General features: G+C 38.8%; 1 protein-coding gene across 1 annotated transcript in view; it reads right to left on the reverse strand.

Annotated features, from left to right (window-relative positions):
* The window catches only part of Snrnp40 (small nuclear ribonucleoprotein U5 subunit 40), a 37,725-nt gene that overhangs the window by 18,186 nt on the left and 4,393 nt on the right, over positions 1–15,146 (reverse strand). The window contains exons 3-5 of the mRNA XM_003471240.5: positions 13,162–13,255; positions 11,093–11,258; positions 1,230–1,352 (exon numbers count right to left, since the gene is read on the reverse strand). Coding sequence (XP_003471288.1) covers positions 1,230–1,352; positions 11,093–11,258; positions 13,162–13,255 — 383 coding nt within the window. The remainder of the gene's footprint in view (positions 1–1,229; positions 1,353–11,092; positions 11,259–13,161; positions 13,256–15,146) is intronic.

Here is a 15,146-nt window from a genome sequence, read left to right on the forward strand (position 1 = left end):
CATGAAAGAAAATAACACGTATGGAACAATGGAAGCAGAGGCCAGACAGTTAACGGTGATTTTCTTGCCTCAGTCTCCCAAAACGCTGGGCTTATAGACATGTATCACCACATCTAGCTCTGTTTCTTTTTCTGTAATAACAGCATTGATAAGATTATTGTGAAGTGGGGGCTGGAGGTTTAGCTCAGCGGCATAAGCGCCTGCCTTGCAAGCAGGCAGTCCTGAGTTCGATCCCCGGTACCGATAAAAAAGAAAAAAGACAAAAAAAAAAAAGATTATTGTGAAGCTTAAATGAATTAAGGCTGTTAGGATGACAATATAATGTTAGGTGCTATGTAAGCATTAGATGATAACAGGATTACCATTACCACTGTTATCTTTTTAAAGAAGTATGGCTATGAAGGGGAAGACCCAAAGGAAAACAGTAAGGGGAAGGTGGAGGTAGGATGATCCCTTTGATTTCCCTAAAAAAGACCTAAGCATGACATGCTGATGAGCAGAAAGTGAAAAGCAGAAGAGAGGAGGTAAAAAAGATCTGAGAAAACTGACAGTATGTAGTACACAGGAGAGAAGGGCTGAAATTTTTTCACTTAAAGGGACTACCCAGTCGTCCCTTTGGTAGCATGGTAGCACATACCTGTAATCCCAGGACTAGGGAGCTGAAGTAGGAGGACTATTGTGAGTCCGAGGCCAGCCTGGATTACAAAGTAAAACTCGCAAAAAACAACCACCACCACAACAACAAAAAACACCAACTGGAAAACTTAAAATATACTTAAAATGTACTGTCTCAAGGTCTACTGGTTTTTTTTTTCATTATCATTATTAACTCTTATTCTTAGAAAAGTTTATACAACTTCTTTCTTTGGTATCAAGAAGACATACTTTGAGAGATGTAGAGAATCTCAAAAGGACTTACCACTATCTCATCAGACCAAGACAGTTTTTAAAAAAAAGATTTTAAGTGTCTTTAAGCAGGGAATTAAACACACTGTTTTTAATAGTGACCCTTACCAACGAACTTCACAGTTCATATTAACTGCCTAGTGCTTGATGGCATTTGTACGAGCTACCATGTAATTTTCAATTTAGACAGAGAAGAAAAATTTCAAGTTATTACTTTCAGACAGTATTAAGTGCCAAGCCACTACAATTTTAGAAGTTTGCAAATATTTCTTCAGTGAGTTTGTACAGATGAAAGGTAACTATAGCATATACAGCAGACATACCTTGATATCGTTGTCTATTCCACCAGAGATAATCTGATCACTTGTGTCATTAAAGGTCACAGCTAACACCTGGTATGTGTTTTGAAATGTCTGGATGGCCGCTTTCTTTCGGATATCCCAAAGCTGAAGAAAAGGCATAGGTAGTCTATTAGGAAACAATCACATAGTGTACTCCTGAATTCAAGGACTGTGTGTATTTCTAATAGTGATATATTCAGAATACATTCATATAGAAATGGTCTAGTGTTCATACTTCTGGGTTTCTCCTGTCTTAGTCTCGTGAGTAGGTAGAACTACAGGTTTATGCTATGTACTTTCCTTGAATTCCTTTGTTAAAGTATGAAAAAACAACACATATGTATAGTGCCAGCTACTCAGGTGTAGAGGCAGGAAGACTGCTTGAGTCCAGGACTTTGAGGACCCTGTCTTTTTTTTCCCCTTTCTGGAGACACATACTTATCAGTATGTAGTTCAGGCTGGCCTCTATATTGATCTCAATGCAATCTTCCTGCCTTAGCCTCCAAAGTGCTGGAATTACTACAGGTATATGCCTGACTGAGACTCTGCTTTAAAAAAAAAGGCCAGGCATGATGGTATGCATCTATGATCCCACCACTTGGGAAGTTAAGACAGAAGCCAGCCTGGCAACTTAGATACTACCTTTGAAACAAAACAAAAACCCAAACTCACATAATAAAAACCAATAATGTCTGAATAAACATAGATAATCAACAAAATCCCCTTGGAAGTAGTTTATTTGCTTAATTCATATATTCTTAGGCTAAACAAAAAATGCTAGACCACTGTTTTTCAAACTGTAGATCCTAGTTCACTAACAGCTATAACATACATTTTAAAAAGTGGGAAAATCAGTGAAAATGACAGCAGGAAATGTCAAAAAGCCTGTTTCTCCACAAAGGCAGTGAGCTAACTGACAAACACAAAAAATTCAGAATCAACTTTATCAGAATTAAAGGCAAATGCGTTCACCTCTGATGCTTGGGGCAAGGTCTAATAGAGGAAAAAGGGTAACCAAAAAGCTTGGGAGAACACTGTGAAAGACAATTTGGGAAATACGTGCTCTGAAGAGTTCTCACATAGCCCAGAGAAACTAGAAAGCCACTTGCGGGCTCAAAAGGACCAGAGAAGGCCCTAAACTCTCACCTCTGGTTGACTTTCAGGGTCTGCACAAACTCCAAACGAAGGAACTACAATCTGCCTGAACAACATTTGAAGGCAACACGGTCTAATACAGAGACAACCACAAAGACTGCCACAGCTGACTACAAAACTAGAACAAGATTTCAGTAGCAAAACAGGATAATGAAGAGAAGAGTTTACAAAATTAGCTCAACAAGTCATCAAATAAAACTGGGTGCACCTTTGTAGTCCCAGTTACTCAGGAGGTAATCAGGAGTTCAAGTTCAGTCTTTGCAATACAGTTAAACTGTTCAAAAAAAAAAAAAAAATCAGGGAAAAGAAATTAAAAAAACAGAAAACAAAAACTCTTGGTAAATGTCTAATTTTCAACAAAAATTATGAGGTCTTTTTAACAAATGAATGCTGGGATAACTGGATAACCAAAACAAAGGAATGAAGCTAAGAGCCAGGTATGGTGGTAATAGTACTCAGCACTAAGGGAGGCTGAAGCTTAATTTACAGGTGTAAGCCCAGCTTGGGCAACTGAGGGAGACCTCTGTTCTCAAAATAAAAAATTTCAAACGGAGTAGAGATATAGTGCAGTGCAAAGGCTGCAGTTCTATCTCCAGCACCTTCTGTCCCCAGTAAGAATGAAACTAGGTTGGGGACGTAGCACATGCCTAGCATGTGCAAGGCCCTGGGTTCAACACCGGTATCAATTAAAAATTTTTTTTTCTACTTTACATGATAGAAAATCAACATGGGCCCAAAACTTAAATGTAAGAGACAAAACTATAAAAACTCAGCATAGGGGAGAGAAGCGATGAAATACCGTATTACTATTTGTTTATCAACCACTGATCAATGTTTGGGTTGTTTCCAGCTTTTGGGTATAAAGAACAATGGTGCTAAAAACATGTGCAACTTTCTTTTTGTTTGAGACAGGGAGTCACTATAGAGTTCAGGCTAGTCTTGAACCCACTAGGTACTCCAGGCTGGCCTTGATCTTGGGATAATCTTTCTGCTTCAGCCTCCTGAGTGCTGGGATTATAGGCATGTGCTACCACCACACCAGGAAAAACATGTGTTAACTTTCTATGTGAATTACATGTTTTTTTGAATACAGACTTAAGAGTAGAATTGCTCAGTTAAGTAGTTACTCTGTTTAATTATTTGAGAAGTTAGAGCTTCACAAAGGTGAAAGGGACCAAGAAATGGAGGGAACAGGGAGGGAAAAGAATGGAAATAAAAAGAATTACAATGTGTTATGCCCATGAACTAACTCCCATAGTGAATGCAATTGTTATGTGCTGCAAACACATAAAAATTTTTTAAAATTTACTTATTTATTTTTTGGAGGGAGCCAGATATATTTTGTTTTCTCCCAATCCATTTTATTTCGAGGAGAAAAAGAAAAAAAAAAAAAAAACCCAGGGGCTGCGGATTTAGCTCAGTGGCATAAGCACCTGCCTTGCAAGCAGGCAGTCCTGAGTTCGATCCCTGGTACTGATAAAAACAAAACAAAACAAAACAAAAAAACCCTAAAACAAATTTTGGAACACATCAATCAGGAGCAAAGAATTTTTAAATTCTTAAAAAGTAATTCGTAAAAGAAACCAAGCTGGTCTTCATGACCTTGGATCTGGCAGTGGGTTTTTAGATATAACATCAAAAGCACAGGTGACAAAAAGAAAAAATGGATAATCTGAACTTTGTGAAAATGAAAAATTTTTGTACATCAAAGGGTAATGCTTAGAAAACAAAATTTTTAGCAACAGAACTGGTAAAAATATTTGCAAAAACACGTATCTGATAAGGGTTTGTTATCCAGGATAACAAACTCTTTTCAACCCATACTAAAAATACGAACAGCCTAATTACTAAATAGGTAAAGAACTGAATAAACATTTCTAAGAGTTTGGAATAACATTCCAATACATGAAAACAGGTGTTCAACCCAGAGTCTGTTCCTTAATATTCACAGCAGCAGTATTCATAATTTTTAAATAAATAAACATCCGGGTGCTCTGTCACATGCCTGTAATCCCAGCACTTGGGAGGATGAGGTAGGAGGATCATCTGAGCTCAGAAGTTTGAGAATATCCTAAGAAAAGAGTAGAAATGATCCAAAGATCCATCAAATGATGTGTAGTATGCATCTGTGGAACAGGATTTAGCCATAAAAAAGTAAAAGCCAGTCACAAAAGGCTACCCATGGTATGTTTTAGTTTTACTTTTATTTTGATTTTTTTGAGACAGGGTCTTGCTACGTAGCCCAGGATGGCCTTCAACTCACAGACATCCTCCTGCCTCAGTTTCCCACATGATGGGATTACAGATGCTCACCACCACATCTGGTGATTTTATTTCTATGAAAGGTCCAGAAAAAGTCAAGCCATAAAGACAAAAAACAAGGAACATTCTTGAAGATCAGCAAACCAGCTGCAAAATAAAGATCACAATTTAATACTATTAGTTTCAATTACATCATCATTGTATCAAACTGAAAGTATTAAGGTGGATGTGCTAATTTTTAGTTACTAATATATGTATATGTAACACAAACACATGCATGCACTTTTTTGTGGTGTTGGGTATTGCAGGGTCCTGTTTAAGCTAAGCAAGTGCTCTACCACTGAGCTACATCCCCAGACCACATACATCCACCACTTTTATTTTTTTGTTCCAGGGATCAAACTCACAACCTTGCACTTGCCAGGCAAGCGCTTGTGCCACTGAGTTGAATCCCTGGCTCCAGGCACCACTTTTAAAGGCTTCCTGCTGCATAAATGATAGAAGACGAAAAAGACAATTAAGTACAACCCTTTTAACTCTATACTCAACTGTAGGTAAACAATTTAGTTGTACTTAATTAAGGCAAAACAAAATTAACAAACCTTACAGTGCTACATTTTAGTAAAGCTAAAAGTATATCAGCACATTTTGGGTACTATAAAGAGGGCTCAGAGCCAGGCGTGGTGGCTCACACCTGTAATCCCAGCACGCAGGAGAATCACTGTGAACTTGAGACCAGCCTGACCTATAAAGTGAGCTCAAGGCCAGTCCAAACAGCATAGTGAGACCCTGTCTCCAAAAGACAAAAATAAATAAAAAATAAAGAGGGCTCAGGCATCTTTTAATAAATGACTGAGGTTTGAGAAGATGAATAATGAAATGTTTTTCATTCAGCAAGGAAAGACTACAGGGTAATTATGTTTCAAGTTCTCAAGGACTGCCATGAAAAAGGATTCAATCATGGGAATCTTAGAAAAGGTTTAGAGAGTTTAAATTCAATCCTTTGGTCAGTAAGCAGAGTTTGAGTAACAAGATCTAAGGCAAGATGCCTTTCTTTGCCATTGTCATACTTCAGCATGAAAGGCAGTTCCTAGCTGATTCAAAGAAACATACACCAAAAAAGCCTCAGGCTGTAACTCAGATAAATGGTCCAAAGAGAGTGCTTCACATGCCTAACTGTGACTAGAAAACCAAGCCCAAACTGCTCTGCTTGGAATCCAGGGCTTTAATAATTTGGCTCCCATGTATCTTACAAGCCTCACTACAATTCTTGACTCAATAACTGTTTTCTACTTGTGTCTTTATACTACAGTGTGGTAGCCACTTAAGAGTTTGGTTAAAATAATTTATAATTTTCCCCCCTAGATATCACCTTTTTGGGGGATAGAGGGATTGTTTTGAGACAGGGCCTCGCTACACAGTTCAAGTTGGCCTTAAATTTGTTGCCTAGCAGTTTCAAGCTACAGATTCAATCCCCAGTACCATAAATACTAACTAAAACTAAAAATTTCCGGCATGGTGGGACAAGTCTGTAATCCAAGCACTCAGAAGGCTGAGGCTAGAGGACTGCCACAAGTTCGAGGACAGTCTGTGTTCCATAGTGAGTTCAAGGCCAGCCTAAACTATGTACCAAGACTTTGCCTCAAAAACAAACAAACAAAAATAGTCCACAAACTTACAGGAAGATTGGATGTAAAAAGATCGTGTTTTCCTAAAATCATTAGGGAGTAAGTGCTGACTCAATGTCTCATCGCACCTAAACATTTTCGTATCTTGCTATGAGCCTTTGTCCTCTGAGAAAAGCTTATGCTTGGTAAGTGTGAAGTCATGAGTTCAATCCTTGGTATCAGAAAAAAAAACAAAACAAAACAAAACAAAAAAACCAAAACGCCTACAGCTTCTCATAACCACCTGCCTGCTGCAGCACTTGTGTCATAGGCTCACCACCACTCTAGGCTTACCATACAGTACTTTCCCTGCCCCAGTCCTAAAATAGAGCCTTGGTTCCATTCACTGGAAAATGGTATTTAAAGACCAAGACCCGGCCAATAGGTATATTCATCTTCATTGGAATGCTGCTGTTCCAGTCTTCTCAGTGGAGAGTTAGGCAATATATGTATTCACAGGCATACACATGCCTATGCACACATATTTACATCTACTTTTCCCTATACCTGTTTATATACTATCGAGTTCACTGTGAATCCAATACAAGATGCAAATCCAATACAAGATTCATTTTAGTTTTATGCCTTTTTTTTTTATCACTTGACAGACATTTGCCTCTTGTTACTCTTAACCTGATCAAACTCCTTCAAAATATAACTATTTTCCTATATTCTCTTCAACCCTTTATCTGCATGTGTGTCTTCCTTTTGGTGCTTGAACTGATTCCCGTTCTGGGCTGATCCTACATGAGGTCCCCTCCTTACCCAACTTGGGTCATGTGTCATGTTCATCGCTTCATTTTGGTTCCCCTTTCCAGGGATGCCACCCCCATTCTGTTCAGTCTCATAGACATTTTGGGGGGGGGGGTGGACGATGGACCTGGGATTGAACTCATGACTTCCCACTTGCCAGCCAAAGGCTTTTGCTGCTGAGCTAAATCCCCAGCCCCTCAGTCTCAAGACTTTTGACACCTGCTCCCACTGTGTAGACGACCCTTTTACCCCAACTAGGATACCAAGTGTCAATGCTGCTTGGCCCCTCTCCCTCATAAATTTCCCAAATTGGGCTGTTTTCACCCTGTGTTGTGTGGAATCTACTCTTCCCCACACACCACTCCAAGCCACTCTGGCTCATTCCTACCTCCAACCGGAGCAAATTTCTTTTTCTGGCCTATGCAATGAGTTTCCTATTCAAACACACACACACACTTTTATTTTTTCCTCATAATGAGGATTGAATCAATGAAGTACACTCCCAGCCCCAACTTAACATTTTTTATTAGAAAACTAAGCACCTTTAAAGAGTGGGTTGGAGGTATAGCTTAGTATAGATTGCATTCTTAGTATAAGATAGACACTGGGTTTGATTCCTAGCAGGGGGGAAAAAAAAGTTTGAAAATTGGTACAGATCATATCCAGACCATCACCTTTAGACTGAAAATACAAGTACTGCTGGAAGCCTTTGCTTTATGTGAAGAACTCTGACAAGTGAAAAGCAATGACTCCCTCTCTACCCAAAGAAAATGAAATTATTCAAATCCTACACTTACCAACCTAATATGAGAAAATAACAAAGGATTCCAACTAGAGAAAGAGTTACAAAAAGTTGCTACATAATGCTGTAAATATAATATTTTGAAATTCAAAACCAGTTAAACAGCAGTTATCTTTAGGTGACATGACATATTGTGTAATATGAAAAAAATATATCCCTGAATAACATTAAAACAATTATTAAAGGAGAAGAGAAGGAAAATAGGACACAAACTCTTCCTAGTCATAAAAAAGAAAACAAATCTGAGGACAAGAGAGAAAAAAAGTGAACAGGAAAAGGAAAGGAGAAAAGTAAGAATAAGTTCCTAGAGTTTATTAGAATGGACGCTCAATAATGTTCACTAACAAAACTGCTTAGAACACTTCTCTTATTGCCTTTGAATAGGCTGATGATGTAGGTCAGTGTTAGAGTGCTAGCCTACCACCTCTTATTGCATTCATTCATTCATTCATTCATTCATCCATCATCATTTTGGTAGCAGATATTGAACCAAAAGCCTGTGAACTGAGCTACAATTCTTAACTCCACTCCATCCCTTTGAGATAGCGTCTTGCTATGGAATTCAGGCTGGCCTTGAACTCATGGTGATCCTCTTGCCTCAGCCCCCAACTGCTGGAATTATAGGTGTACTACCATGGCTGGCTCTAGCTACCTTTACAATTTTTTTTAAAATGTTGGGGTTAGGGCTGGGGATTTAGCTCAGTGGTGTAAGCACCTGCCTGGCAAGTGCAAGGTCGAGTTCAATTCTGGGTACCTCAAAAAAAAAAAAAAAAAAAAAAAAAAAAAAAAGTTGGGGTCTCACTAAATTGCTAAATTGCCCAGGGCTTGAATTTGCAATCCTTTGGCTTCAGTGTCCCAGAATGGTGGGTTTAGAGGAATGCACTACCATGCCTTGTTCATTTGTTCATTCTTCCATCCTTCCTTCGTTGTTTGTTTTTTTGAGACATGATCTTACTATGCAGTTCAGGGTGGCCTTGAGCTCACTTTGTAGCCCAGACTGGTTTTGAACTCACAACATCCTCGGGCCTGAGCTTCCCGAGTGCTGGGATTACAAGCATGAGCCAGCTCCATGCCCCAGTGTCTTAGTTACTGCCTTTGAAATCCAATCAGCAAACATCTGTGAAGACTCCCCAAATACAGTACCCTTATATTAGGGCCTTGGTCTTAGAAATCAGTCCTAAACCAGAGATTCCCCTCCCAGGTAAGTATCAAGTGGGTCCCAAGTGATCATGCACAAATATAAAATATCATTCAGCATAAAAACAGCACAGTAGATATTCAATGTTAATATCACTACTTTTATTTTTAACAATTAAAAAAGCGAAAGATAAACATGATGGCATACACCTATTATCCCAGCACTAAGGGAAGCTAAGGCAGGAGGACTAAAAAGTTTGAATCCCACCCAGGAAACTCAGTAAGACCACATGGAAACAAAAATTAAAAACGACTATGGAGCCAGGTATGGGGATGCGTGTCTGTAATCCCAGCACTCAGGAGGCAGGAGGAACATTGCAAGTTTGAGACCAGCCAGGGCTACAAAGTGAGCTCGAGATCAGCCTGAAATGTATAGCTAAGACCCAGTCTCAAAAAGACAAAATAAATATAAAAGCAAAAAATAAAACAACAACAAAAAATAAACAAACAAGACTAGATGTAGCTCAGTGGTAGAGAGACTCTGGTTTTGATCCCTAGTATCTAAAGATGATGGAGGTGGGTAGTGGTATGGGTGGGTGGGGTGTGAGAAGCCCAGGGATGCACCACAATGCAAATGTGCTGAAGTTAATTCCCAGTACCAGGGGTGCAGTGGGGTATAATTAACAAGTCTAGTTCAGTCAGATGTACTCAGTCAGACATGGTGGTTTATGCCTGTAATTCTAGCACTTGGGAAACCAAGACAGGAGGGTTACCAGGAGTTCAAGGCTAGCCTGGGCTACAGAGGATGTTATGGGAAGCCTGTACTACACGGTGACATCTTGTCTCAACACCCCTACCTTCTCTAAAGCAGAATGTACTTTGTTTACAGATGTGCTCTCTTGGAGATTAATACTTAATCTTTAATTTTTGGAGTGAAACTGCCTGGAATAAAGTATTTAAACACATATAATTATTTAGGCACACAATAAAGCAAAGCGAACAGGGCTAGGGGTACAGCTGAGTGGTAGAAAATTTGCCTAGCTCTGGATTCAATCTCCAGCACTGCCACTCCACCTCCACCCCCATCAATCATAAATTTAGTCTTGTTTCTCAGGTGTATGCTTTTAAAGTCCCAGTTACACAGTCATTAAAAATAGTCTAAGAATCCAACATCAGTAGCAAAGAAAACAGCGTAATGGCTGATACTATGAAGAAATGTGCCCTTCTGTTTCTTTAAGTTATTTCTAGGCCTTGTTTATTAATGACATGAGGAAGTTGGATGTGATTAGTGGTTTCTAACAAGTCAAATTTGACACTTTAAACATTCTGAGTCCCATTCCATATCCACTGAACCACAATCTGAATAGTTTTAAGATTCTTTAGTCCATTCTTACAAGCAGATTTGAAGTCACGTCACTAAACAATTTCACAATATTGTCCCTGTAAAACATTTATGTCACCTATTTAAAGAGTGGGAAACTGAGGCCAGATGTGGTGGTACAATTTGTAATCCCAGCACTTGAGAGGCTGAGGCAGGAGGATCACAAAACGGAGGCCGCCCTGGTCCACATAGTTAATTTAAGACCAGCCTGGACTATATATCAAAATCTGTCTCAAAAAACAAAGCAAAGAAACAAACCCAAAAGAAAGCAGATTCAGGAATGTGAACTGCTCAAGACCACAAAATTAATAGCTAAATCAGGCGAGGTGGCACATGCCTATAATCCCAGTACCCTAGAAAGCTGAAACAGAAAAATTAAATTCAAGCCCAGCCTGGGCAACTTAGGGAGACCTTGTCTCAATATATTAAAAAAAAAAAAAAAAAAAAAAGCAAAGCAAATCCCCATGATCCATTTTACTCCAGTCATTTATTCTATAGTTTTAACATGATTCTACAGGGTGATTAAAAGTGCCTATTATTTTAAATGAGAATACTTCAAGTGTCTGTTTTGGGAAATGAATGCCAAAATTAAGTTGTACAAGGGAGGGTACAGCACAGATGGAAAGGGGAGAGAAGGTTCACATTATGTCACCTCAAACTGCAACACAGACTGGTAATACATACATACCTTAACTGTACCATCATCGCTGCCTGTGCAGACAAGCTGGGGCCCCCTTCTGGCTGGATAACAGGAATTTACAAAGGAAGTATGTCCTTTTAGCCTTTTAACCCTCTCGCCTGTTTCACTATCCCATACTGCCACAGTTTTATCTGTGGATGCAGAGAAGAGCATACTAGAAGGCAAGACGAAAAAACAAAGAAATAAGCGAAGACAGTAACAGTCCATATTTCCCACTTGCCAAAATGTGTCAAATTCTTTCAGATCACTTATTGGTTCTGCTCCGTGAGCATGGAAAACGATGCTAGAATGCCTTACCTCTACATACAGCAACCTTTTATCTTATTTATTTTATTTTATTTTTTGTCTTTTTCTTTTTTATTGGTACCGGGGATTGAACTTACGACCACACACTTGCAAGGCAAGGCACTTATGCCGCTGAGCTAAATCCCCAGCCCTACATACAGAAATCTTAATACTTGTCTAGACCCACCTTTTTTGGTTTTTTTTTTTTTTTTTTTTGAGACAAGGTCTTGCTATGCAGTGCAGGTTGACCTTGAACTTGCATATGTAGCCCAGGCTAGCCTCAAACTCATGGTGAGCCTCCTGCCTCCTAGCATGGTGAGTACTAGGATTATAGGCATGCAGCATCATGCCTGACTTAGACTAAACTTTAAAGGAGAACCTATGATGTTTTTTAAAGTTTTCTTTTTTGAGTCCTCATGACACACTCTATACCTAATATAGTAGTTTTCTCAATCTTTTCCTCATTTGTGATAGATACCACATTACATAAGATATTCCCTGACTTGGAAATTTTTAATCAGTCCCTATTACCACAGATTTAGAGACTGCCCTAATTCTGGACCCAAAAGTTGAGTAACTCAATCCTTGCTCTACAAATCAAAGTTTTTGTCTCTGAGAATAAGTTCTATTTAATTTTATGATGCTTCTTAATGTAATTATGCAAGGATATTAGGGAGAGGGTATAAAGTCAGAGGTGGGTATAATGCTTGCTTTACCTAAAAGCATACAACACTATCTATCAGTTGATGAGACACTCAAAATTTTAGATGTTAGGAATGTAAAACAACCAGCGAGGCATGGGAATACATAACTATGCCAGCATATAGAAGCTGAGGCTTGTATTTAAGACTGGCCTGGACTGAGCAATGAAACTCTGCATATCCCCCCTAATCAATGTTCAACAAGATATTTAAAAATTGTATTAGTTTATTCCACATAACCAAATTTTGGTATTATCTACAGATATTCTAAAATTGTGATAGACTATGACATAACAAAGATGTTAGATAAACAAGATTAGAGAAACAAAACAGCAGACAGGATTATAAAGAAAAGTCTTAACAGGTCAACGCTACACAGTCTTGAGAGCTAAGGTATTGTGATAGATGTCTGTAATTCCAGCACTTGGGAGGCTGAGGCAGAAGACCACTATGAGTTTACAGCCAGCCTGAACTATGCAGCAAAACTATGTCTCAAAAAACCAATCAATCTACCTACCCATCCTAAGGCCTTAGCACTGAGATAGATCCCTAACCATTTTTATTTTGAGGCAAGGTTTTGCTCAGTCACTAACTTAGCTAGGCTGGGCTCCAAAGTGCCATCCTGTGGCCTCAGTCTTTTAGACTATTAAGACATGTGCCTCCATATCTGGCTCATTACTCTGCTTCTTTTGGTTTCTCAAAATAGTACTTTATTACTTGCATAATAAAAAACATCTGCATTTAAAAATTACATTTTGCTTTATGTCTTAACAGAAAAAACCGAATTTGCATGAAATACTAATGTTAGGTAACAGTGACAATGTATTTAATAATTGCTTACATTCCCATCACAGGTACATACATTTAGAATGAGAATAAAGCAACTTTCCAAAATGTAGCAGTTTGTGACAAGTTTCTTGAGAGGAGAAGCTCAAGAAGGAAAGGTAAAAGGGTGCTAAGAAAAAATGGAAGGGCCTAGGGTTTAGTTCAGTGGCGGTAAGTGCCTGCCCTGTAAACACAAGGTCATACCAAAAAAACCCTATTGATTCATTCCACTATGAGCACACTCACCTGCCATCTGTGTTATAATGGAGCTCCATCACTGCTCCACTATGTCCTTTCAGTGTGGCATAATTATCACAGTCACCATAGACATTCCATAGCACTGTTAGGAAGACAGGATTTCTGTTAAGTACTACAAGCTGTGCATTAGATTGTGCAGAGGTTATTTGTGAATTTATTTGAACAACAGTTCTGAAATTATATTTCCTTGAATATTACTGGTTCTACCAAGTAGAGCAATTTTCCTAATACTAAGATAAAAAGGAAATATTTCTATAATTTACTAGATTAAAAAATATATTTTGAAAATCTAAAACATTTTCTATAATTTTAAGAAGCAGGCACCTCCCCTTGTCTCCACCATGACCTATTTGTCTTCTGAGTCTGTAAAGGCTGCAAAATGACAGGCTTACAGAAAACCTAGGAAGTCACAACCTCAAGGTCACACAGCAATGACCATACAAAGGTTATCAGGAAAATACAGTAAATGTTATTACAGTAAAAGATTCACTGCCATTAATTTCTCTTAGAACGCTCCCCTTGCATTGAACACACTTATTGCATCGTTCTTGGGATGTTCTGAAGCTATTCTGAAAGTTCTCTTCTATGAGTGTCTTTAGTTGCACTATTGTGGCTGCCTTGATGTCCTGAATTGATTCAAAATGTTGAACTATCATTTTGACTTTCGGAAAGAGCCAGAAGTTACAAAAGTGCCAGATATGGTGAATAAGGCAGAAGAGGACACACTAGAATGTTTTTAGCAGCATTCACTGATTACAACTCATAAAGACACCCATACATAAACATATATGCACTTTTTTTTGTTTCTAGCTTTATGAAACTAAATGTATATCAATAACTCATATATGCCCTGCAAAGGATACCTCAGCCTTCCAGATGCTTGGATACTAGAAATTATACATCAGAGGATAAGGGGCCGGGAATTTAGCTCAGTGGCACAAGCGCCTGCCTGGCAAGTGCAAGGTTGTGAGTTTGATCCCTGGTACCGTCAAAAAATAAAAAATAAATAAATAAAATAAAATTAAAAAAAGATTACACAATAAGTACACCCAAATTAGGCTGGGCATGGTGGTACATGCCTATAATCCCAGCACTCGGAAGGCTGAGGCAGGAGGATCATTGTGAGTTCGAGACCAGCCTGGGCTACAAAGTGTGCTCAAGGCCAGCCTGAAATCCATAGCGAGACCCTGTATCAAAAAGACAAAAACAAAACAAAAAAGCACCCAAATTACAGTAAGCAGTGAAGATCATTATCATTTATTCTGTGTCTAGATGGTTCCAAAAGGCTCATGTGATCATAGATGGGGCTTTTCAGGGGTGGCTGGACCTACAGTGTGTGATGCTGGGATCAAGGGTGCATGATTACTAAATTAGTCCATTGATTCATTTGCCATAGTTCTGGATGTAGACAATGGGAAGGCCTGCTCTGAGTGTGAGTGCTACCTGCCCTAAAGGCACGCAGCCTGGATAGACTATAAAGACAGAAAGAAGGCTGCTGTGGCTGTGTGCTATTGTTTCTTTCTGCCTTCTGCTCACCATGAATTGTTTCTCCTGAGTGATGCCCCTGTCATGCCTTGGAGTCAGTCAACTATAAACTGAAACCTCTACATACAGTGAGTTACAATAAACCTTTCGTCTTTACCTCTTAATGTCAGATATTTTATTTGAGCAATGAGAAAAGTAAATAAAACAAATAGGTAACAGGTAAAGAGCCAAAGACCTCATTTGATTTAATAGTCAGGTGAATGAAGACAGAAATCAAATCAAAGACAGCTTTTTTCTTATTTTTTGGTACAAAGAATCGAACTCAGGACCTTGAGCTGCTTTTTCTTTTATTTGCTTTTTCTTGTGACTCCCTCAAATGGACTTTTTCTCTTTTAAAACAGTGTTAGGGGACTGGGGATTTAGCTCAGCGGCATAAGCACCTGCCTTGCAAGCCGGCGGTCGTGAGTTCAATCCCCGGTACCGGTAAA

Source organism: Cavia porcellus, unplaced genomic scaffold (genome assembly GCF_034190915.1).
Source record: "Cavia porcellus strain 051 isolate PalLab524CR breed Dunkin Hartley unplaced genomic scaffold, mCavPor4.1 scaffold_25, whole genome shotgun sequence".
Taxonomy (NCBI): domain Eukaryota; kingdom Metazoa; phylum Chordata; class Mammalia; order Rodentia; family Caviidae; genus Cavia; species Cavia porcellus.